This window comes from Zeus faber (assembly GCF_960531495.2).
Source record: "Zeus faber genome assembly, chromosome: 10".
NCBI classification, from domain to species: Eukaryota; Metazoa; Chordata; class Actinopteri; order Zeiformes; family Zeidae; genus Zeus; species Zeus faber.
The window spans coordinates 19,724,763-19,751,005 of NC_137199.1; the positions used below are offsets into that span (position 1 = coordinate 19,724,763).

At 47.9% G+C, this 26,243-nt stretch overlaps 1 protein-coding gene across 3 annotated transcripts; it reads right to left on the reverse strand.

The window, feature by feature from the left end:
• Window positions 1-3,438: 3,438 nt before the first annotated feature.
• Window positions 3,439-26,243, reverse strand: neurl1b (neuralized E3 ubiquitin protein ligase 1B). 3 transcript variants are annotated; one of them, XM_080007815.1, is made up of 6 exons: window positions 26,126-26,243; window positions 9,901-10,145; window positions 9,467-9,800; window positions 7,255-8,010; window positions 6,293-6,418; window positions 3,439-4,343 (listed from the first exon to the last, which is right to left on the reverse strand). In XM_080007815.1, the coding sequence occupies exons 1-6, from the start codon at window positions 26,217-26,219 to the stop codon at window positions 4,096-4,098; spliced, it is 1,803 nt and encodes a 600-aa protein (XP_079863941.1). In that variant the 5' UTR covers window positions 26,220-26,243; the 3' UTR covers window positions 3,439-4,095. The 3 variants fall into 3 exon arrangements, with proteins under 3 accessions (XP_079863941.1, XP_079863942.1, XP_079863943.1); XM_080007816.1 differs by lacking the exon at window positions 26,126-26,243 and adding an exon at window positions 13,223-13,372; XM_080007817.1 differs by having other exon boundaries at window positions 4,211-4,343; window positions 7,259-8,010.

A 26,243-nucleotide genomic window follows, 5' to 3' on the forward strand; every position in this document is an offset into this window, starting at 1 on the left:
ACCTTGACTAGAGTGGTTCCCAAGCTGGGGTGCCCGACCCCTCACGGGGAGGGTTCGCCATGAGATGGCAGACGGGGCGGTCACAGGGCCTTGGGCAATAAGTAGTCAAATAGTGGTTCCAAAGTCAGTGTTGACAGTATGTGGTTTCAATTTGGGTCAAGAACTCTCTCTCTCTACTTTGAAAATAGAATCAGTTCGAGCAAACACGCATGCATACATACGCATGAAAAAATATAGATACTGGATATATATTGTGTCCTTTCAAAAGGGGTCTCCGATTCAATCAGGTTTGATTTCTTGGGTCGCTAGATATTTTTGTACTCAAATCCTGCAGATTATTTTTATTATACAGTATATGCTTGGGAAATTTCCCTTTGGGGATTGAAGTCTTCTTTATCTTAAGGCTATCGTTATTGAAAGCTGAAATACAACTAAATAAAATCCAATTCCCTTATTAAAACAGAATATTTTTTTATGTGTTTGTCTTGTTCTTTTTCAACACTTCCTCTCAATATTATTTCCTTGATTCGGACACAAAGTCTTCACAAGAGCCGACCTTTAACCTTTTGTACCAACCTTTGAAACCCTGCACCAGCTCGCTTTTCGGCCTTTTGGTCCTGTAGGTTGTTTGGCTGTGATTGAGTGGGATGCTCCCGTTTTTTGGGGGAAAATTCAATTTTTGTTGATCTTACCCAGATTCACGCGGGAAGGTCGATAGTAATTTCATCCCCGTGTGCCCAGTGCAGGGACGGTGACAGGCTGCATGCTAACTGTGTTAGCTCAACCCATGGCTGCAGATGGAAGCAGCTAGCCTAGCTCCTGTGAAAAAAGGGGAAATACACATCCCAGCATCTTTATTATTATTTAAAGAGGCATTTCCCCGCATGATCTGAGCTCCGCTCCACCCACAGCACCAACCTGGAAGACGACGAGAAGTGGGTGAGGATTGTGAGGGAGGAGGGGCCGTGTCTTAATGCTGAAAATGGGATCCGAAACCTCTTTTTGTGACTTAGTACTAATATACATCAGCATTGAAATATTTCTTTATGGAAAAAAAAACAGCAGCAATAAAACAAAAATAGAAATGGCCAAGAGCTCAAAAAGAAAAAGGTAAAGTACAACTACCAGTAAAGATGAAATAGCATTGAAGGTGGAATAACTGCAAATAAATAACCTTGGAGGTGAGCTCATCTTTTTTGGACAGTTTTTACAGCCTCATTCAGGGTCACATCAGTGTTCGTGCCGTTCCAGCTGTTTCTTGTGCTTTTGGGACGTGAGCTCGGATGTGACCCCGAGTGAATGTTTCAGTGTTTCACAAACGCTTTGGCCAGTGCTTTGTGGTGCGTTTCCTCAGCCATGCGTTTGTTCCGCTGTCATTCAAAGCTAATACACTTCTTTTTAATTCGGCAATCGAAAAAAAGAAATCCTCCATTTGGCCTACATTAAAAAAAAAAAAATAAACCACCACAATACTCTTACTATTGAAAGAATTAATATGCGGCCGCTATGCAAACAGAAAACATGTTTTCTAAGGGATGAATGGAGAGAGGTATGATATGCAATACAACGTTTGTTTGTTTTGTTTTTTTAACCCTGTGGCTTGACCCCATTAAGCCTCGTGACGGGACGACGATCAACAGATGGGAGCCGATGACACATACATCGACAGGGATTAAGCAGGTTTTGACATTGCAACGGCACTGTTTTCCCGACTCACAGTGAAACATCCTTTGTTTCATTTCACTCTTTTTATTTGCAATCCCATATTTTTCTTTAATAAATGTCTCAAACATATTTACGTCGTGTCCTTGCACCTACAGAGAGTCTTTCCTGGCAGATAAACGTCCTAGACACACACACACACACACACACACACACACACACACACACACACACACGGCATTCCGGCAGGTATTTTGGGAGAAACCGTTTTGGTGACTTTCATGTTCACCGAGGATGTGCTAATATGCGTCTTTATTTATTTATTTTTATTTTATTTTTTTGTAACTATAAATCTATGTTCCCACTACGTTCCAGGACCTTAAAAGAACCCATAACATCCCTCTCACGGTTCCACTAGAGCTCCCAGGCGGAACGTTCCCATCTGCATTCTCCATATCTAAACCTATAAACTAAATATAAACTGCTACGATTAAAGAGGGCGGGGTGGAAAAGGGACTTGGAAGGAATACCGAGTGATAAAAGATACAAAGAGAAATAAATAAGGCACTTTTTTTTGGCTTCCAGAATATGATTTAGGAGAGTTTTCATTCTCTTGTTGGCAATATGCACGGACACACACACACACACACACACTTATGTATACGTATACAGTATGTATATGGAAATGAGGATATCTCTTTATTATAGGCGTCACAATGCACCTATGGAGTTATTTCGCCCCAAATATCACTTAGAGTCCTCGATGCATGTGCTGTGATTGTGAGTGAAACTTGGTGTTAAATCAAAATTCATGTCTTTTTTTTTTCCACCAATTTTTGTTGGAACACTTTACTTTGAGCACATTTGTTGGAATATTTTTTTTCTTCGTCCTCGTCGTCGCTTTTGGATTTATGTAGCGATCGGTACAATGAAACATCAAATGCATTCATAAAAGCCGGCAGTGACATCTGAGCGCAGTCACACATTTTCCCCCCGGAAGTGCTTGGTCGAAGGGAGGTTTTCAGAAAATCAAGCTGGGGTTGTTCCCGAAGGGTTTTGTAGGGAGACCGGGATCCATTTCTTTATGAGGATATGGGAATGTTATCGCTAGGGACGGGCAGATACCATGTGGGCAACACTCATTTTCTTTTAGATCTGATCAATACTTTTTCCTTGAGTACGTAAAGGGGGTGAAAGTGTGATATATAGCAGTGAAAAATGGTTAAATGTGGACATCTAAATGATATGAGAGCTTTTTTATATATATATATATATATATATATATATATATATATATATATATATATATATATATATATATATATATATAGCTTCTACATATAAGAGAACATTAGTATTAGGCCTTAATAAACTGCACAGATAAAACCGCTGTTGGTTTGTGCTTTAAGATATGCAGTTTTATTTCCGCTGTAACTCGTCATGTTCTCGTTTGGTAGATTTTCATTTTGCGGTATGGGACTATTAACACATATGTCGTTTTGCGTACTGTTTAGCAAGGTCAAATAAATCTGTAAGTGCGTTCGTTTTGTCTTCATGGCAGAGCAGCACTGGTGGTTGGTGGTGGGCGGGGGCGTAGAGTGAGTTCCGACGCTGTATTCATTATTTAGCCATTTTTTCCCACCTTTTCAGTCTTTATGTGAGGATGGGTTTTCAAAAGACGGTCGGGAGCGTCTCGATCTGCCCATCCCTGCTTATCTGCACCGTCGTGGAACGACGCTGCGAGGTTTCCGTCCAGAAAACAAAAGAGAACCCCCATCAGCTCAGATTGCCTTTATAATTATTTAGCCCGGGCATGTAATACAACAAAACGTCTAAGGCACTAGAAGTCACAAAGCTACGACGACCCACGCGTTACTGGCTGGAGAACTCACAGATCTGTGTCAGAGGCATTTGAGGACTAAAATATTCACGGCAGACCCTCATCTGCATGACAAGGTAGACGAAATAGAAAAGAGCATGGGCGATCGTGACCTTTGCTGTGGCTTGGGGGCAGCTTATCTGTTGTGGTTTCACCCTCAGTCCAGTTCTGGCTTAGACAGAGAGCCGAGTCTCTCTCTCTCTCTCTCTCTCTCTCTCTCTCTCTCTCTCTCTCTCTCTCTCTCTCTCTCTCTCTCTCTCTCTCTCTCTCTCTCTCTCTCTCTCTCTCTCTCTCTCTCTCTCTCTCTCTCTCTCTCTCTCTCTCTCTCTCTCTCTCTCTCTCTCTCTCTCTCTCTCTCGTGTTCCACATAAACCAGCTGTCTGATTTGCACAGTTCACTCCAGTCTCTCCTGCACTGATATATCATATAGGCACAATTAGGGCGCGCGGTGGGTCGGTTTTTCAGTTCGGGGGTTTCGATCCGCATCCGATCCGGAGCCTGAGGGGGTTTCGGAGCCAGGGCGCCTCCACATCCGAAAGCGAGAGTCAGGTCGATCACGGCCGATACGTCTTGATGACGTCCTTGATGGGCCTCCTGCAGATGGGGCAGCAGGCGTTGATTTGCCTCTTGAGCTTCAGGCCGCAGTCGTTGCAGAGACACATGTGTCCGCAGGTGTAGATGACCGTGTCCACCTCCTGGTCGAAGCACACCGTGCACTCCCCGTTCTTCCCAGGCGGGGGCAGCTCCGAGGCGGAGAGGGTGGGGGAGAGGGGAGGGCTGAGGGGGGAGCTGGGGGCGGTCACTGGGGGGAGAGGAGGAAGGAAGGTGCAGTGGGTCAGCAGATGAGAGATGAGAACGCGGGATGCAGCGGTACAGTGGGACCACGGTTCGATGTGTGTCACGGTTCTGGAGCCGATGGCACCATTTCTTTTTTATTTAAAAGAGTTAAAAAGGTGTCAAAATGTTTTTATAGTAGTCTGCCACGAATAACTACTGTAATGCTCTGTGCGTATGACTGGGGAGGGGTGGGGGGTTCAAGTTCATTGGTGGGTTGTTATAATTTCATTATGCGGAGGTGTCCAGGATAGCAGATGATTTTATTAATAAATGAATGAATGAATATTAATTTCCGTTCATTATATATATATATATATATAATAGATATATAACATCTTAACGTTTCACAATAAAAAATAAATAAAAACAGTACTATAGTAATTTTTGTGTGAAACAGGTACAAACAGTATTTTTTACACATAAATAATAATAGTAAAATATAACCTTACAGTCAGAGCAGTGTGTGTGTGCCTTCTCTCTGTGAACCTGACGTGACAGTGGGTGCGCTCCTTTTCAGCCAGGGGACGTCCCGGCCAAGGGGGGAGCAAAGGCTACCTCTTACATGGAGGGGGAAACGAAGGGCTCGTCACCCAGCGGGACTCGGTTCCCCTTCATTCCTACAACAGAGCCGTTCAGAAGAAGCGCCTCGTCCGTGAATGCCGTGGTGACGTCAGGGTCACGCCCATCCCCAGGGGGGGTTCTTTTCGGACTGGACACTTTGCTTGATCGCACTGCTTACCAAAACATTTCTCTGTCGTTTTATCCCGTGTTTCTATGGAAAAGGCTGCGTAGCCGTCTAAAAAAATAATAATAATTGACCTCTCGAGCAAAAAAATAGAGAGATGCTTGGAGCCGCGGACGGCGCGCCAGCACCTGCGGTGGACCTCTACCGTGATACCGTAATAACCGCGGTTCACATGTGCGTTCGGAACCGTGGCCAACGGTTGGATAACATACTGTGTACCGTTGCATCCCGACTGAGGACACACCTCCACCTGGAAACAAGCCCTTTTTTTTCGCAACAGATACGAAGACGTTTGATGATTTTCTAAAAAGTGGCCAAGCAGAAGGCCTTTTTCAAATTCCAAGGATTCAGTTTACTCGTGCTTACTGTACGAGGGACGGGACAAAATGTTTTCTTTTCTAACTGTGAATGCTATACAGTGAACGCTGAAGAGTTCATCATACAGCGAGCACAAGACTAGAAACCAATGCTAAATTTAATTTCATCTTTTTGCGGCATTATCCATTCAGATATTATGATGTCCTTAGGGGGCAAGGAAGATTCTTTTTTTTTTTTTTTTTTGGGACCCGTTCTGCTATGTATTCCCCTTCACTCTCATGACGAGCTCAGGGGCCAATTCCTTATCTTTCATATCTTAGAGAGACTGCATCGCATCATGACCCTGTATCGTGTGTGGCCTCATGAATTGAGTGCATTGTCCCGCCCGCTAGTTACACATACAGTACTCGTCGAAACAAAATGGTGGAGGGATTCAGCAAACACTGGTTGATTCAAAAATAAATCGGCTTCAATGATTTTAAATGTCATGATATTAGTAGTAGTTTTTGACCTTTAAAGAGCTTTCAAGCTTAAATTGGCGATCCATTAAACCGTCTGTGCTGGGTAGGATTACGCTGCACGTCCCAAAATTCAATTCAGAATTCAGAATTTTAATCACTTCCTGTGTGCGCCCGTTTTTTCGCATTCTTGCCGGGAAAGGCGGACCCCGCCTGGAAATGACACATGGAGGAGCACATACATCATGCAAACGCATAGAATAGCTGTTTCCAACAAAATAAATACGGGATTTATGTGAACAAAATAATCATGTGGAAAGTACAGTGCCAGCGTTGGCCACCTTACCAAATTCAGGGGCGAGCCCCCTTCCCAATGACGAGGCTTGAACCTACCCAGTGAGGACTCGGAGGCAGAGGAGGACCTGTTGACGCTGAACGCCAGGTCCGAGTCGCTGTCATCGGGGCTGCTGCTCTGGGAATTACTGGGAGATATGGACGGAGGACTAGTCTGGAGAGTCCCTGCGGGGGTGTGGGAAAGTGTGGGAAAACGCTTACACCAGCAATAAATAAGATAAACAAAGGAATAAACATGAAATGCGGTTTTATTTGAAATTCTGAACAGAATTGATATACTGTGAACCCGTTGTGAATCGAACCGGTTCAGAGGAACAGAGTGTCCTTGAGTGAAAGGGTCATTTGATTCGCTTCGGAGCATTAGGCCAAAACCGATTGGTTTTGGTCATGCTGTAATGACACAAAGGACGCTTTCAATTTCACGTATTTTGGTGGAGTGATTACGTCCTTGTTATGTGATTTCGTTCTTATTCGACTTCACCCCTATAGAGCCATGAATCAGGGTTGGGCGGCCCCCGCGCTGACAGGAGATTAGAGCGGAAGTCCCAAAGCAAACCACGACCACTGACACCAGCAAATAAAAAGACTAATAACTAACAAAAATAAATAATTTGCAACCACCACCACCTCAGACAAGCCTTAGAGGACACCACAACTCCACTGAATGAAGAGCTACCAAACAGAGTGGTTAGCCTTCTGGGGAAGAGCCGCTTGACAACTGAAATGATGAATGTTGCCGCGCTGGCCTTACAATGCACTTGTTGCACACGCTATCAAGTCGAGTAGTAGTGAAATTGTATCGCAAATCTGCCCGGTTTGGGAACCCTCACTATCGACGTTGTTCCTTTAAAGGAGCTGAGACTCAATATAAGACAGAAAAAAAAATACGCCGATTCCGGTCTCAACTCCATCGTCAGTAAGACGACAACGGCAACATCGCAATTATAAATACCATTTTGGTCGGTGAGTATAAACCTATCTATGTCGCCGGGTGGTCTTACCTACTATCCTCAGTCGATTGACGGCGCCGTGCAGGGTGAAAAAGGCCCACAGGGTTTGGGAAGAGTCCACACAGAGCAGCCTGCCCCTCCTGGTGCCGTTCACGCCGTAGTGCACCTCCCCGCTGGCGAGCAGACTGAAGCTGAGCACGTCGCCGGAGCAGGGCATGGGGACGCCCCGGTGGACCACCCAGTACTCCTTGCGGTCCAGGAGCAGCTGGGGGTCCGCCGGCAGGTCCCCGGCGTGCAGGCTCGCCGGGTCGCAGGAGGTCAAGCCAAAGAGCAGGGCCCCGAAGTAGGGCAGGCCCAGGTGGCCCACCTCCACGTAAAGAGTCTCGTCCACGTGCAGCGGCCGGTCGCTGAACACCAGAGTCCGAGTGCTGTCCAGGAAGTGGATGCAGGCGGCGGAGCGGTCGGCGGAGAGGATGACGTCGGAGCCGCGGACAGGGTGAAAGTGCAAGTCATTGTCCAGGGGGGAGGAGAGGCCCCGGATCAGCCTGGAGGCATTGAAGGCGGCGGAGGCCGACGAGGAGGAGGGGACGGTGGCGGAGGACAGAGAGGTGGAGGAGGAGGAGCAGCAGGGGATGAGCGGGCTGCAGTTGCTCAGCTGGAGGTTGGCCATCTTGGTGGCGGCCGCCTGGTTGTTCTCCAGCTGGTTGTTGCTGTAGTTGGCCGAGTCGTGGCTGCTCTGGGGCAGATAGGCGCTCAGGCGGGCGGCACTCAGGCAGCTGGACGCCACGCTCTCGGCGAACGTGCTCTCTGTGGCGAGAGAACGTGGACAGACATTTTAAATGCACCTGCATTCGCCGCCGCAGAGCAGATGCGAGCGGCTGACGCGATCAGAGCGCAGGACGGGAGGAAGCGTAACATTTCAGGAATGTTATTTTTCCTCGTGTGAAAATCATTTGTCAGGGTAAATGTTACCTCCGCTCTGTGAACGGCATGTGTTCTCCCTATGATTCGTTTTTCCCCCTCATGGAATGAAATCACAAAGTGCTTTAAAGAAAGCTGTCTCACTGGTCCGTCTCACATTTATGTATTTGTGTTCTTTTAAAGTATACTGTTAAAGTTGTCTCAGAGATAAGACTTCACAATATGTTGATGTTGCTGCTGCTGTTGTTGCTACCGCGGTTGTAGTTGCTATGGTGGCTGCTTTTCTTGTTTTTCTTGTTGTGGCTGTTTTTTCAGGGGCATTCTTTTGAAATGACTGGCTGACAACTACCTTCTTTTTTTGATTGTTTTTCTTTCTAAAGCGCATTGTGTTGCCCTGGTATGAAATGCGCTTAATAAATAAAGTGTGACTTGACTTGACAATAAAATGTGTTGTCCACCAGATCATGGTCTTTTTTTTTTGCGGGCTTGCGATCCATTCCCTCATTACTATTTCTAGGGATGCTCTCGCAGTCGAGCGCACTGGCCTCCAACCAAAGCTCCTGGGATCAGCTGCCTTGACCAAACATGGCGATAGCTACTGTCAGGCCTGAAGATAAACACAGCCAGAGACAGACGGAGAGAGAGAGAGAGAGAGAGAGAGAGAACTGTGGGGAAAAGGGAGTTTAAAAATCACAGAAAGCCGAAGGGCGGGAGAGGTCGACGAAGCGCGGGAAAGCGCTCTCGTTGCGTCAAATGCCAGTAAAGGAAGCGGCGGAGAGGGTGGAGCGAGGGGTACGGGGATGTTTGTTTGGCTGGAGGGGGGCTGGATCCCAGTTATCTGCCCACGTTGTGGTTTTTATTTTTTTGTTGTTTTTTTTTTTTACTCTGTGAGTGGGAGTACGATCTATTAGGCCGCCGCTGCACGCTATTCCTGTCCAGGGCGAGCGAGGCAGTGGCCCAGCGCAACCCCCCCCCCCCCCACCCCCACCCTCTCCCAGTGATCCATTTCTACTACTTTGGCCTCCATTGCCGTGGACTTTTCTGGCAGAGTGGCTCACCGGGGGGGAAACTCAGGCAGCTGCTTAATTTAGCTCTGAATATGTTGACTCTATAAAAGTTCCCAAACCTCTCGGCTGTTCTAGCCCTGTCCAGCATATTAGGACTTCAAGATGGCCGCTCTGGGTCCGCTTTCATATGCTGTAGTAGTCTCTGGATTAGTCGTTTCTGGATTGGATTTCGTAAACACAATTTAGACTGAATGGACACGCTGACTGAATGCGTTCCGTTCGATGTGTTCCTCCACTGATGATATTTCAGGAGGACTCCTCAATCAAACACTTACCGAGCAGCGTGACTTCCTGAGTGATCCCGTAGATGTCTATGATGGCCCACAGCGGGCAGCCGATGCTGAGCCCGCAGTGGAAGAGGATGGGCTCCCCTTCGTTGATGCTGTAGAAGACTCTACCGTGACGGTCGGCCCAGAAGGACAGCAGGTTGTCCTTCAGGGCGAGTCTCTCGGGCAGAGCCTTGGCCCAGTAGCCTGGCCGCGTGACCAGGTCTGGGCAGGCGTACTTGGGGATGTCGGCCGGGGTCAGCTCGCTGGGGTCCTGGCTGGTGAAGCCGAAACGCAGAGCCCCACTCCAGCCGGTGTGTACGCCGCTAAGACGAAGGCGCATCTGCGGGAATGATTCATGTTATTGGAATGAAATTGGATTTCATATGACCACGCTTCGGTTGCTGTAAGGACACAAAAAAAAAAACGATCAAGCAACAGACCTTCTCGTAGAGGCGCACAGGCCTGTGGCTGAAGGTGATACCATTGCAGAAGCTGTTTTTGCGCGTCGCGCGGCGCAGCTGCCCGTCCAGCCTGATGTTCTTGCCCTTAGCTTGGGGGTGGAAGCGCGGAGACTCTAGGTTTATGCTGGCGGGAGGAGCAGACGTTCGTCTCTCCACTGTCGCCCTACCGTTGGGCAGGATGTAGTACTGTCGATTTGCCACCGGGCGGGGTTGCAGAGTTGCGTCTGCTGGGGCAGATATACCATGGATTAAGTTTGATCAAATTACAATTTTGTGACAGTGACGTGTTTTGTATCCCAACTGATCAGCACTTTTGCTTTATAGGGCTGAGATGTCGAAATGTGAATATTACAGCGGTGAATAGAGCACAACTAATATCAATACAATTAATAAATTCTTTAGTAATTGTATTGTGGTAGTTGCTTTGAAGGTGCAGTTGCTCAAATTCCCTTATTGTATTGTGTGTGTACATACATACATACATACATACATACATACATACATACATACATACATATATATATATATATATATACACACACACACACACACACACACACACACACACACACACACACACACACACAGTATATTTCCCATTTCTTTGTCTAGTAGTTGAACTGGTTGTCTGAACATTGTTGTCTGTTCTGCTCAAGCAAAATAAACAAGCATGGACAAAGGTAAATTAATAAATAAACAAACACACATACACACACATACACACACATACAGTATATATATTAAACATAAATCTTCCTCTTGTTTAAAGGCTGAAGGCCTCCTTAGCTTGCAGCATCAACACATTCTGAATCACGCCCTCCATTCCAGCAGCCATCTTAGAATATGCCATTAAATCACACAGCTTCACTTTGAGAGGGACAAAGTGTGACACGTGTCATTTATCCTCATATCTTGAGCACATGGAGACAAACCACAAGATTGATATTATCCACATTTTTATCACCATAAAAAAGACCCTCAGTTCTCCGTGGTTTACATTAGAAGACGCATTGGGTTTCAACCAAAAAATGTACAGCACAGGCTGGAAGAAAATGTGATACGCAACACAATGGGGATTTTGTTGACTTCTGCCGGGCCACGGAGTGATCCAATTCCCCTTTACAATGTGCTAGCTCACTCCGATGCGCAAGGACAATCCGTCAGGGAAATGTACCACGGCACATTTCCCAAAGTTGACATTATCTCTGATTATATTCTAAACTATGAAGCAGCAGCGGCGGTAGAAACATCTGCAACATCTCAAATGATCTGCGTTTTCGTGCCCCGTCCCCTCCCGACGCACCACTGTGTGCTACACTGGGCGGTGGGGGTATCAGCCAGTGGAAAACCCAGTGGAGGCCTCGGCCTATACGTCTCGGCCTCAACGAGACCGAATACTGGACAGAGGGAACACAGATATAGAAACGCATCTGCCATTATTAGATGAAAGGCATAGCACAATAGGTCACAAAGGGACACTTGACAAGCGTCAGCCGTGAAGACCTGTTCAAACTGGCCCGCCGGGGCCAATCACCGCCTTTTCCACCTTTGCTTGACGAGGTGAGTGGCAGAAGTTGTGTCAAACAACCAATTCGGCAAGGCGGCCAAACCGTCACCTTCTGAAATACTGTTTAAAATGATTGCCGCTCAAAGGCTCCACTCGTGTGGACTGGGGTGAGAAGAGGAGGGAAAAAAAAAAAAAGGCGGTGTCAGGATTCACACCCCAAAGTGGAGTGATTAACCTAGATAGAATTTGAAAAAGGCAGGCAGACGACAGCGTGTGGAACAATGGCAGATCGGCCGGAGCAGCTGATCAGATGTGTGGTTAGCATTCGCACTTTGCAGCTTGGCCGATGCTCCCAGGCTATTGCTGTCAAAAAACAGTCTCTCCGAGTACGACGGGTAGTGCACATGTGATGGGATTATTTTTAGAGACAGAGTAAGGCATTGTGAATATTATACTCCATCTCTCTCCTTTTCTCTGATCTAGGTTATAATATAAAATGCTCCAAGATTCACTCTGCACAGTGCCAAGCCCTGAAATATATGTACTATATGTTAGGTTACTTTCCTATATAATGAGTCATATTCATATTCATAATTGAACTAACTGCTCATGTGGTTTATTTCATGGTAAACATTAAATTATACATTATTCGCAACGTCTGACTGATCCATGCTTTGGTATTTGGTTGTGTTATCACACCTGATGTAATAGCCTGGGTAATAGGTCGGGCAGGGGAGAGGATTTCAATGCTATTTGCTATCAGCTGTTCATATCTACCACAAGATAAGTGTCACCGAAGGACACACTTGTGACCACTTGTGCAGAAATATGTGGAAAATGGCACAATAATGGATCAGAGTGGATCACTTAGGAAGGTGTGTGTGTGTGTGTGTGTGTGTGTGTGTTGGGGGGGGGGGGGAGGGGCACAATAAATTAAACTGATAGTAAATTGGATAATGCCAGGCTGTGATTTAACAGCACAGATATTGTGACGGACCGTGGGCCAAGCCAAGGCACTGTTCCATCAGTTATGGAGACAATGTCAGGGTGCCCGCAGGTATCAGACATTTAACACCCTTACAAACCTTTTTTAAGACCCATTTCAGAAATTCAAGTTTTTTGGGGGGGGGGGGGGGGCGGAGAAATCATCCATCTCTAATTAAGGAAGTAGTACAGGTCATTTCTTTATAGGTTTGGTTATTATTTAGTTATTAGGTAGAAATACCAAATGATCCTAAACTGTTATTAGGACACAGAGATGCTGACCCTGACGCAGAGGACCCTGGAGAATAAAATAAATGCATGAATACAGAAACGTCGATGAAGAAATGAATAACTCATCATCGCAAATCCAAGACAATTTCACGACTTTGTGAGGACCTGCAGACGCCCTGAGTGCAAGGCAATCGTATGCAAAACTAGCAGAGGATCATGAGAGACTGTTTCAAACCATCCAACCCGACAGGACACCGTGCACGCCGCGCACACCAGCCCCTGAGTGTTTACACATAAGTAGTCCGTTAAGTGCGTTAAGGCTTCGCGTTAAGGGTTTGTGTATCATTGGGATGACACATTGCAGCCGATCTTAAAAGACGCCTGGGAGCGCCCAGCGGGGACATGCATATGCAGTGTCTTGTGCATATAGAATTAAACGGAATAACGCCCATGCACGCCGTACTCAACGTCACAGCTGGAAAACAGTTGTTGTCTTGCAAAATCCCACACGTGCAAACCAAAGCAAGTTGGGGACGGATCCACTACTCGTGCATCTGTGTTTCCACCGGCGCTCCTTACCTAGTAGAGGTTTATGTGTCGTATTCCCCATTGTGTCCAGTAATTCCTCGCACCGGTTGACAGGTTAATTCGGCCTCTGAGTCTGCTGTGTCCATCTATTTATCTCTTTTGGGGAGAGGTGTGGTGAGATCTGTGCGCAAAGCCTCCAGATTACTCGGCGCGCACCCTTCTGAAGCGCTCCCTTCAAGCGCCAAGCTCCAAGCTCTCGCTGCTGCTCGGCCCCCTCCCTCCTTCCAATGCACGTTCCCTTCACACGTTAAAGACACATGCACAGCTCCCCATCACACCGAAGTACACCCAAATACTGTCCACTGCTCCACCTTGCACCAATCCATTTGTTCAGGAAAGTAAGGCTGACTCTACACATCCATCTCTTTTCCAACCGTGTGTAGGGTGAAGCAATTCATGGTGATTAAAGTGGTAATCCGTAAGATAATTTTGTTAAAAAAAAAAGAATCCCACATTTGATACTTATCCCATATCTATTTCGGTGGAACTTTATAAGAAACGGCCATGCGATGCAAATTGATTCACGTATGCCCTCCTCAATGTGCCACTCCCATTGCTGGCGGCGGGGCACGGCAGCTGCGGTGAATTTGATAAACGGGCGTAGCTAGCTGTGGGCAGTGAAATATCAATATGCATGAAAACACACCAAAAAATATACCCCGACGCTTCAATTGACCCAAAGAAAACGACAAATCGATCAAACAGAAGAAGGCCTGCTCTCGAGAAGAAAGTGACGTTGCGAGCGAAGACGAGAGTCCTCCACGAGAGGCCTCCACCCAAAACTTGAACCTTTAACTTTAAGCGGGGAAGTTCTATATTCGCCGCAGTCGGAGTGGCAATCTGAGAGATATTTACATGAGCAGGGTGACCCGGGATCATCCCACGGTCCAGACGGACACAGATAATGCTGATGTCCTTTTAACATTGTCGGATTTTAATCCTCTACAACGTCGCAAATTCATGGGAACCACCAAATGATCAAAATTAAAAAAAAATCCCAGTTCCACCGTGTAACAAAAACATGAATTTAAAGACACGTTCACAGGCTTGGGGGGGGGGGGGGGGACGACATTATCAGCAATTGGACCTTTGAGAAAAATGTCCAAATATGTTGGAAATTCCCCTTTTTTTCCCACCCCATCCTCTGCCCTCCCACAGCCTTGACTGCTGCGCTCCTCTCAAGCTGTTTCCTGCCTCCTGGCCGGGGGCTCCAAGACCAGCGGTGGACGGGAGGACGGGGGCCACGGAGTCCGCCTCCCTGAGAAAGAGCTACGGCGGGCCGCGGGCCCGACGACGGAGCGCGGACAAGGGGTCGAGAGATCGCAGATGACAAAAAAAAAAAAAGCAAAGAAAAAAAAAAAGAATAAAGCCCGGCTATATATAGGCGGGAGGGAAAGCTCATTTGAGGGGTGAGGTAATATCTCATTTGAAATGATGACTTCAGAGATAAGATAGTCCTTTATTAAATTCGGTTGTTATAGCAGCGGCAGTTGACAGAACAGTGCGAGTTATAAATGGATTAAAAAAGGAAATAAAATACATCTACAGATATAAACAGAAGTTATCTGGGAGTTAACCGGTGAGGCAAAAATTGGCAGTTATTCTAAAGTAAAGTACAAATAGTACACAGCAGCAGTGCATAGCAATAATATGCATGATAGTACTAGTAGCAAGTGGTGTGCGGAAATATGCCATAGTATGGTATAATATGCTAGGGTATAAATGTAAATATACAAATTGTAAAATATACTGTATCTATCTATGGTATGGTGCTCCCAGTGCATTAAGATTAAAGTCAGTGGTGCGTGGCGGGCTTAAGATCTGCCTGGCTCGCCAGTAAGGATAAATGTGACCTCATATCTGCTGGAAGGTCAAACAGGTCTCATGAGAGAATGGCATTTGGGGCGAATGCTAATTATAGCCCGGGGACAAAAGCATTTGTTTCTCCCTCCTCAATGCTGTTTGTTTTAGCAGGATACGCCGGGTCCACATATGAGCCCTGCAAGAATAGCATTCGAGGTGCGAGCGAAATTCCTCAATCCCCGCCGCTCCGGACGGCGGGAGCGGAACGAGGCGCCGCGGCGAAATGGGACCGACGCGGGACGAGGCGGGCGCGCGGCCCCGGCGACTCTCGGGGCGGCTTCGTCGCGATAAAGGCAATAATTACTCAGGCCGTTTCTCCGTCCCATCCAAGACGGCGCTCGATACCCACAGTGTTACGAGAACCATTAACGTGTTTGTAACGGATCGCGACGTTGGGTTGCTCCGATTGCTCTATCGTCCTAAACAATAAGCGTGGACCCGTGGCTTCTTATAAATGTATTTTTCTTTTTTCTTTTTTTCTTTTTTCCAGAAAATGTGTTAGTGATTTTCAGATTGTTCAAAAGAACAAAAAAAAAAAAATCCCTGGATGCCGTTACCCCACGACAGAGACAACCCAGAAATGAGAACGCGATGGAGCAGGTCCGCTTTTTTTTTTTTGCGATTTCATTCGTTGGCGACGCCAAAAAAAAAAAATCACGCATTCACGCATTCGACATAATGTGATGCCACCCTACTCGCGAGGGCCTCCGCGATGAAAGTCGGAGCCGTTTCCAGAGGCCGAGGACAGAAGAGCCTGTATTGTTTCTGCGGGCCTTGGCCCGGGCCTCGGCGGCGGCTGCCATGCGGCGGAGTGGAGTGACTGCTCCTTGGACGGCGACGTGTTACAATTCTCTTCAAGGATTCAAAGGCAGCGCGGAAATGCCGAGCAGATGGCCGCTTGGGAGGCTGAGGATTTGGTGGTCTCCGCGTCGGTCGGAGGCTGCCGTCCAAACCCCCAGCCGCTGATCTAATGGTTGGAGTGAGTCATACCCCACCTTCTGCAGTAGGAACACGACTATCTCCGTCGCGCGGGCGCCGGCCAACAAAATGAGGCAAATGTACCAAAAAATAAAAAATAAAAAATAAAACGTTGGGGTTTTTTTTTTTTTTTGTCTGGTTGTCTGCTCCTCCAGGAGCGTACCCTATCCCGGTGCGGCCCCTTCCACATCTGTTTTCAGTCCTTGCCCAATCTTTTCATTAAGCTGACACTTAAACAGGTCTCCAAGGTAAGCACCTGCCTCCTAAATTCGATAAGAGCCAAGCGGCAGCCGGTGCCTCGTGTTACTCGCGTCCCTCACATGGACGGCGTAAGGAGGCCAAACTGAAGTCGGGAAAGTGCTTTTTATTATGGTAGGAGCTGCGCGGCATTTGCCTTTAACTGGAGCCATTTTTCGGGGGGGGGGGGGGGGGGGGAGAGAGTTCTTGCCGTGCGCTCCGTGCCCCTCGCAGATTGTTCCAATTTCCAAACCCCTCAGATCACGGGAGCGAGCGCCGCGGCCGTCGTGAGGCGGGCGAGGTTCACGCGTGCTTGCTTTTCACTTCTGCAATTTCAGAGTTGCGTAGATCGAAAAACACAACGGGAGTGAATCACGGGCGAACGTCGGAGGAAAGGGTAAATAAAGCACAGCACTTCCCCAAGGGTTGTAACTCTATATATCACCGACTAATCATGGCAGAGCAGTTGTTGTTTTTTTTGCCTCGGTTTCCCCCCAAAAAGCTCCGCCGCCTGGCTCGCTCATATTACTCGATAATTCGGATCTATTGGGGAATCGACGCGGTTTCCAAATCGCAACATTTAAACGGTATGATGAATGCAGGTCACTCTGGATACGACTTCGGGGACTCTGAAATTCCTGGCGACGCGACAAAAAGCAGATTATTCCCTCGATCGCGCCGCGCCTAAAATACACCCGCGTCACTCGGACAGAAATAATGAATATGACTTCCCCACCTTCCTGGTTCATTTTCCCGAGTCGTAATAACGGCGTGACAGAACCTGTCAGCTCCCGACATTTAACGGCCCCGCCGCTCCGCCATCATGCAAGCGATCAGGCATTTGCCCTATTATTCATTTTGACACGACTCACCTTGCGTTTATCCTTAATGGCACGTAACACCTTCAAACGGGAACCACGCCAGCATGCTGGCGTGGCCGGCTTCCGAGGTGGGATTCCAAACGGGATATTCTCTTTTTTTAAATGCAATCCAGGAGAATGGGGCGATTTTCACGGTTTAGGGCTGCGAAGGTTCCCCGTTTTTTCCATTTACGGCACCCGGGCGTGTAACGGTGGCAGGGCTCCACTAAAATGTTGTTTTAGGCCCCTCTGTCAGCGGGAGACGTGCTAAAAATGGCCCCTCAATGGATTTAACGAGATGCACGGACAGTGGTCTTCCTCCATGTGGCCTATTGTCTCGGTGTTCTTTGGGATGAGGAGCGGATGCACCACCAAAGGAGACGCAGGAAACACTCTTGGCTCAGAACAGGCCGAACGTCTCAGCCGCTGCTTCTGTCCGTTCCGCAGGCGGATGGAAAAAAAAGAAAAAAGAACTAAAGAAAAAACAAAACAACAGCGCAGAACGGCCTCGGGGTTGTCGGCGTCAAGGTCCTGGTCGTCTTGGGCTGAGGAACAGCCCAGCGCAAACAACAATGACAATGCATGTCTTTTTTAATAACTTAACTGTTCCCGGGTACCAATAGCGAGGGAGATCTCGTTTCCAATCGGCGCAGGTCCGAGAGGCACGAGTGTGAAAACATCTTTTGAAGCTGTTCGTCCTTTATTTTCTACGTCTTGTTTGCTACAGGCGCTGAAAGGACACCACCAGACCTTGACAAGAACGGGCCCCTAGCTTCATGAAACTACACCAGCAAGAAACTACACCAGCATGAAATTACACCGGCAGGAAACGACACCGGCAGGAAACGACACCAGCAAGAAACTACACCAGCAATAAACTACACCAACAAGAAACTACACCAACAAGAAGCTACACCAGCAGGAAACAACACCAGCATGAAACAACACCAGCAAGAAACAACACCAGCAATAAACTACACCAACAAGAAACTACACCAGCAAGAAACAACACCAGCATGAAACGACACCAGCAAGAAAAAACACCAGCAAGAAACTACACCAGCATGAAACTACACCAGTATGAAACTACACCAGCATGAAACTTCACCAGCAAGAAACTACACCAGCAAGAAACAACACCAACAAGAAACTACACCAGCAATAAACTACACCAACAAGAAACTACATCAGCATGAAACGACACCAGCAAGAAACTACACCAGCAAGAAACTACACCAGCAAGAAACACCAGCAAGAAACCACACCAGAATAAACTACACCAAGAAGAAACTACATCAGCATGAAACTATACCAGCAAACAACTACACCAGCAAGAAACTACACCAACAAGAAACTACACGACAAGAAACTACACCGACAAGAAACTACACCAGCAAGAAACAACACCAGCATGAAACGACACCAGCAAGAAATAACACCAGCAAGAAACTACACCAGTATGAAACTACACCAGCAAGAAACTTCACCAGCAAGAAACAACACCAGCAAGAAACTACACCAGCAATAAACTACACCAACAAGAAACTACATCAGCATGAAACGACGCCAGCAAGAAACAACACCAGCAAGAAACTACACCAGCAAGAAACAACACCAGCAAGAAACCACACCAGAATAAAACTACACCAGCAAGAAACAACACCAGCATGAAAGGACACCAGCAAGAAATAACACCAGCAAGAAACTACACCAGCAAGAAACTACACCAACAAGAAACTACATCAGCATGAAACTACACCAACAAGAAACTACATCAGCATTAAACTACACCACCAAGAAACTACATCTGCATGAAACTACACCAGCAAGAAACTACACCAGCATGAAACTACACCAGCAAGAAACTACACCGACAAGAAACTACACCAACAAGAAACTACACCAGCATGAAACTACACCAGCAAGAAACTACATCAGCAAGAAACTACACCAGCAAGAAACGACACCAGCATGAAATTACACCAACAAGAAACTACATCAGCAAGAAACTACACCAGCATGAAACTACACCAGTATGAAACTACACCAGCATGAAACTTCACCAGCATGAAACTACACCAGCATGAAACTACACCAGCAAGAAACAACACTAAAAAGAAACTACACCAGCATGAAACTACACCAGTATGAAACTACACCAGTATGAAACTACACCAGCATGAAACTACACCAGCATGAAACTACATCAGCATGAAACTACATCAGCATGAAACTACACCAGCAAGAAGCTACACCAACAACAAACTACATCCGCAAGAAACGACACCAGCGCCGTACACGTGAGTGATGCCATTTTGATGTGCGCCCCAGGAACATATATCAGCGGACAAACAGTAAAAATGTTCAACTATTATTACCCGGCGTCCTGCTTCTTGATGGGGAATACAGGACAGCTAAGCCCACCTTTCAGCAGGGATTACACCACCCGGGACGACTCCAAAGGGGGGGAAAAAACACAGCCCCCGTACGGGCGTGGATCTACCATGCATCGAAACATCTGCCGTCACAACCGGGTTCACCGTGCACACCGTATAAGTTATGAGTTCATTGAGACGTTTGTCTTTGTTGTCGGTTTATTTCCAGCAGCCCATAATGCTCCCAAATTCAGCAGAGGGTCATTTTGCATTACGTAACAGCGGCTTCGCTTTAAACATTCCCCCTTTCCATCCCTATGCTATTGTTAGCCGGAAAGAGGGCGAGAGACTACGGAGGAATCTGGGCTCGCCTCGCTGCGATTCCAGTTTTTCACATGGAATGTTTTTTTGCAACGACTGCGCCCGCCCCGCCCCTCTCCGGAGCCGGAGAGTGACTCAGGGCCCCTCGGGCGGTGGGGTTCTCAGAGGAGGCCCTGTGACAAGCTGGCAACGGCATATTCATGTACAATGCCAAAAGAAATGACATCTTTGCGATTCGTCCCGGGCTTAAATAACCCCAAAATAAATCAGACTGACGGAGCTTTACGTCTACCTTGGAATTGCGTCGCGCGACGTTTCTCTGATCGTGACACATAATTATCCAAGACGACATTCTCTGATGTTTGCGCTCTCGCCATTTTCGCCTCCGGGGGGAGAAAAAAATCTCCCCGAGAGATAAAAATAAATAAACAAACAAACAAACAAACAAACAAACAAACAAACAAATAAATAAATAAATTGCCGGAAAAGAAATCAATGACAATAAGAGAATGGAGGAACAGATGACACGGCTCACGCGCACCGACCCACGACATTTAACCGCTTCTTCCTTTGGCGAAGGGCAAATCACGGACACACCGAGGGGCTTGAGTCAGTCCTCGGCATCCGGAGCCGGGGACGTTGCTCTCCATCACGTCAGCTGTCATAAGCAGCAGCTCTAGCCACCGGCAAACACTGTCCACGATGCACAAGTCACGTTCTGCTCTTTTGGAGAGTCAAGGGCGGTTTCGGGGGCTCTGATGATGTCGTCCTAATTAGAGTGAACAGCGTTGCCCCCATTCAACCATAGCGTCCGCCATTCAACGGGAGTTGGAGCGGCGGGCTGGGGTGCAACTCGCAGGGAAATTTGAATTCCAAATTTGCCGTCCTCATGTGCGCGAGCCTCGTCATCTCTGCAACCCCGCGGGCCTCCCTTCGCGGCCTCCCTTTGCCTCTCTGCGGCGTTCCCCTCGCAAACCGCCCCGGCACAATGTAGGAGCGTCCCGGTCGCTGTTCCTCCATTAAGCGTCCTGTACTAATGACTCTCCAGGCCTTGCTGCTGAATTCCGGGTGGAGGTGATTGGAGCACGGCAGTACGGGCAGTAGCTCAGGCGGTGGCGCAGGTTGTCTAGTAAGTAGGAGGTTGCTGGTTCGATCCCAGGCTCCTCCTGGTAGCACGCTGATGTGTCCTTGAGCAAGACACTTAACCCCCAAACTCATTTTGGATAGAAGCATCTGCGAAATGACTCTACGTAATCTCTGGTCACTCTGTCAGATTATGAGCTGATGTACGCTCCGGCATCTTTCTCTTTCTTCCGATACCCGGGGGGGGGGGGGAATTATTTTGATTTAATTTCTTTAAAGGCTCGCCGAACGCCGTCCCTCCGAACGCCTGGCGCTCACGCGCCGTCGCTCCCACGCCACCCGCAGCGTCTGACAAGTCCGCGCAGAACGCGCGCGATTCGTTTTCGGAGGGCGTTACTCATCATACAGCATATCACGTGTCGGCGTTCCTCATCAGGCAAAGAATATTGTCGAAAACATCTCGATGCCCTGCGGTTGTCCTGTTTTTGAATCGACAAAGGCATCACATAGGGGAAAAAAACAAAAACAAACATCAGGCGCTTTCCTACTACGCTATGCTCCGCTACCATCTCGTTGCTGTTGGCCATATATGAATTGTTTCGTAACCCTCCAATAGACAAAGCGTATCCTAATCTCCTCATTAGCCCTTCATGCCAAGTAAATAGATTAAGTGAGAGGGGAGGTTTTTTTTTTTTTTCCACGGCTAAATCGCAGCCCTGGGGGGTTTCCCATGAATAAGGTTGCCACCATGACGGGAGGCAAAAGGTTTGACGGCAAAGGCCCTGCGTAAGCCCTTTTTACGCTTTCCCGGCGGAGCCACACCCACGGTTTTTTTCGGGGGTGGGGGGGGGGGTTATGAATAAAAAAGGAGCAGCGTCGTCGGCGATCTTCTGTGAAAGACGCCGCGTTCTTATCGGACGTGAAGTGTCGACCTTTTTCCGCGGCTGCACATAGGCGCCGTCGCCGGAGGGCCGCGGGTTACGTCGGACCGGGCGCTATCTGAAGACCCTCTCCGTATAGAGGGCTGCATACCAGACATCAAAGCCGACTGCCATGAACCAATCAGGGCCGCGTAAGATGAGCTCGCGCTCAGGAAAACGTTGAGCTGTTACAATGTACAGTATGCGGCCGATTTATCCGGCGTCCAGGTAAACAACCAGGCGAGGCACCAGGTAGTAAACACAATTCTAGAAATCGCCCGCCAGCTGCTTCCCCCCCCGATCCCGGCGTCTGCGCTTTCTCGCCGGAGATGAAAGTCGACGCGTGGGGGGGCCCCGCACCCCCCCGTCCCCGGAATCAGAAGAGGGGGGGGGAAACGGCGAGGACATTTTCACAGACGCCTCGCCTCACCTCTGACACGTCCACGCTGCCGTGCGCTTCCGTTCCATCTGCGCCCCTTTTCCTGTCCGCCGGGCCCCCCCCGCCCGTGCTCCTCCGCCGTAGCCTCTGGTCCCCGGCGGCCCTTTGTCGTGATTCAACAAGCCTTCATTTCTCTTACTCGTTATTTCTTTCATTCTCTGTTATCCTTAGCCCCCCCCCCCCCCCCCCCCCCCCCACCACCCCTGCTCTCTTGTCTTGTCACAGTGGCCTGTGACACGTGTGGGAAACTTTGGTGGGCCCCTCGCTTGGGAGAAGACACTGATATACTGAGAGTGCTGGGTGACGGAGCTATTTCGGGAACCCGTAAATATGGGAACTTCCTGTCCTAAAGTGGATCTAATATCCTAGAGGATACTTTTACAATATGAGCGGCGAGAACACTTTCAGAGGCCAAATGTCAGCACTTCCATTATCACGATTCGGACGGCCCCCGCTCTCTTTGTGGTACAATATGACGGGCCGCAGGGCCAGTTCATAGGATTGTATACGTTTCAAAAAGTTGATGTTCGTACTGGCGTACATCTACTTATCAGGGAACCGCGGGTTGCATGTGTTGGGAACAGGGCAGAATGCGTGCATGGGTGTCACGCACGCTGCCTCTCCTGGTGCACCAAGCCATTATCCCTGTGTTCCTGTCGCAGCTTTTAGGTAATTGCATTTGTAAGGGTAGGCTATATGGGGCACATCCTGTCCACAGTTCCTTTTGTTGCGAGCTTCGAATTCTCCGGCCCGTCTGAGGAGGGGGGGGAAGAGCCGGGTTAGCCGGTGACAAGGGGGCAATGCCTGAAGAGCTGGAGGAGCCAGAGGACGAAGCTCACTTCAGGAGGGAAAGGAGTCCGTGGCTCTGCCGCAGAGAGACAGGGAGCTTCCTTTAAGGCAACGGCCTTGGATAGGGCTAGGGGGGGATAAATAACCACACAGGGCCATTTTCCACCTTACATAGAAACCGTGGCGGACATTCTTTGGATGCAGCGCAGGGCCCCGTCTGTGCCGTGATGGATGGATGTTTATGTTATCTTCATGGTCTCTCTCTCTCTCTCTCTCTCTCTCTCTCTCTCTCTCTCTCTCTCTCTCGCTCTCTCTCGACCTATGCGGGCTACCTACACAATTACCAAAAATGGTCCTTTGGGGGGGTTCTGTACGGAATCTTAAGGTCATCTTTCCCATAAAGGCCCGTCCGCCCGAGGCGCTGAGCATTCAAAGGCAGTCGGGAAAGTATCTCTTTCTTCCTCCTTCACACATCCCGACGCTTCATTCAAACGCCCATCCTTCATGCCACCCGAGAGTTTTGTCACATGTTGGAGAAAATAGCCAAAGGCCTTTATCATACACACATAACTTTTGCAACAGTAATATCCGGTTTGTTTCACATCCTGAAGTCTTTCGAGGCACATGGTCCCCTGATCGCCGCGCTGCCTGGTGATTCATAAAATGTATTAAAGATATTATCTCCAAGGAAAAGGCCGACGCTTCATCATAATGCTTTCTTACGTAACAGCCCGAGCTTGACCTGAAACCCTACACCCAGGGTAACACTGTGCGGATCCGCTTTCCCCTCTTCTCGTCGTTGACGGGCTGGGGTCAAAAACCATGGCCCTGGCATTTGCAACAGAGACCCTATTTTCAAACCCCACCCCAAATGTGAACATAAAAAGCTTGAGACAGCGATTAACCAGATAGTAATGTTTGCCGGGGGATGGGGGGGGGGGGGGGGGTCCGCCCCCAGGAAATTTTGATTTCATTCACTTCCTGAATCCTGGTGAATTTCTATGCACCACTGTGTGTCGTTTCTGCATCGCTTCATGGTGGAAATGTCTTTATTTATGCGAAGGAAAGCTTCTTTCAAAACAACACCGCAATGCCTGCCTGCACGGCACAAATCGTGCACGGCTGGTTGTACTGACAGGTTGTAATTGCTGTCACGGCCGTCGCGTACTTTTGGAGCCCGCTTCGACTTATGGGCATCGGGGGCAGATCGGCTACCGTAAATGATCAATAGCTAGAATGTTTAGAAAAATTGGACACGGCGGCCATCAGTTCATCAGGTATTCACCGCAATTTGAAGGGCACTTGGGGAGCCTTGCGCTCTGCAAAGTCATCCGCAATGTGCCCGATGTCCAACTTCTTGGCCCGGTCATTTTCACTTGGCCAATCCGCCCAGCACACCCTGTCCCTCTGGGCCCCTCAGATAGTTTTAAATGTGTTTTGGTTTGGAGAATGAGCGCCTCGGCAGTTGCGGTGACGACGGAGAGAGTCAGAAACCGTTGACAAGGGATTGATGATGACCTACGGATTATTTTGGGCCGATGTCCATGACGCAGGATGTATTGCCGGCCACACATTTGGAGGCGATTCACTCGTACACACGCACGTCGTATCGTGAGCGTGCAAATAAAACGACGACTCGTGCAACACAACATTTCAAAATCATTTAATCAATTGAATGGTTTTATTCGAGTCATGGCTCAAATTGTTATCACTTTACTACCAACTCTGACCGTAATGCTTATGTGACTTAGGCGGTACATATACACAGCTGAGTGCACTGGTTGAAGGTTTTTTGATGCTTTAAAGGTGACACGGATCGGCGCTCAAACTATTTATTATATTAATACTGGTACATCTTATGGGCCCGACAGACATCCAAGGCCCATAGTAGGGCGGCCCTTCTGGCATTTGCCCAAATGCCAGATGGCCAATCCGTCACTGCTTCTCTTCCACCATTCAAACATTTGCTCTACACCACCTCTATATCTTGTTACGCGCGGTAGTATAACCAACGTGGCACGGCTGTTGTTTCGGAAAAAGCTTCTCTGTCCTGGGCGCCCGACAGGACCGCCACATACCTTTCGTACAGGTAAGGTGCACAAAAAGCCCGAGTTCAAAGAAATGTCCGCTGGTGCTCTTCAGCCTTCAAATATAGACATGGACGGCAGCGGAAAGCGTGACACGGCCACACCTGACGCTTGAGTAAACGACACATTCTCTGCTTTAAAGAAAGCCCTTCCACTGACCAGCGCCAGTAAACATGTCTTAACACCATAGTCCATGTTGCCTCAGTTCATAGTGGGGCATGTGAGAAACTAGAATCCTACAATTTACCGCGGAATAGGTGATTTAAAAGAACACAAAGGGATAATATTGGTAGGCATGATCAGATGCATTGATATTCCAAGGTGGACCCCAACGAACAATTCCCATGAAGTTATATGAAAAGAATATAATAGCCCCATCTAGTGGGACATTTTGTTACACACAAAACGACTGGCCCTAGGAGGGATCTGTCTGATAGAGAATCAGGGACAGGCATTTCCTATCCATCTAAAAATAACCAACATCTGACTTTATCAGGGGGCCCATCAGAATAGGCCCATTCCCAGGCTAAAGCACGATGCACAGAAACACCGCCTATCCAAATTATTTCCGTCGGTCAAGATTAAGACGGTTGTATGAGAAATAGAGGCGATGTGCCATGGCCTGACTGTTTGGGAACAATAGAAAGGAAACTCATTATCAGCGTGTACAGTAAATTCAAAGGAATGAAGTGTCCCAACAAGGACGGATCTAAGTACATATCACAACTGCGTCGAGTTTTCGGTTATCAAGAGCCACTTTCAACTTTCAACAACGACATTGAAAATCTGAGTAAATGTTGAGTCTGTTACTCAATACTTAAATATACAGTATATATTTATATGTGCAGTATAAATATATAGCTCTGCCTTCATGGCTATTTGAAATATACAAATAGGTAAGGATGATTAAAAACCTAATGCTGCATGTTGTAGAATACTCACCCTTTCTGCTGCACATGTGTGTGCTGTGTCCTTTGCAGAGGGACAAGTTATTCACATTCACAGTGTTGTTCATATTGGACTGGCTGTTTCCCATCGTGCTGCCTGGCGCTGCGGAAGA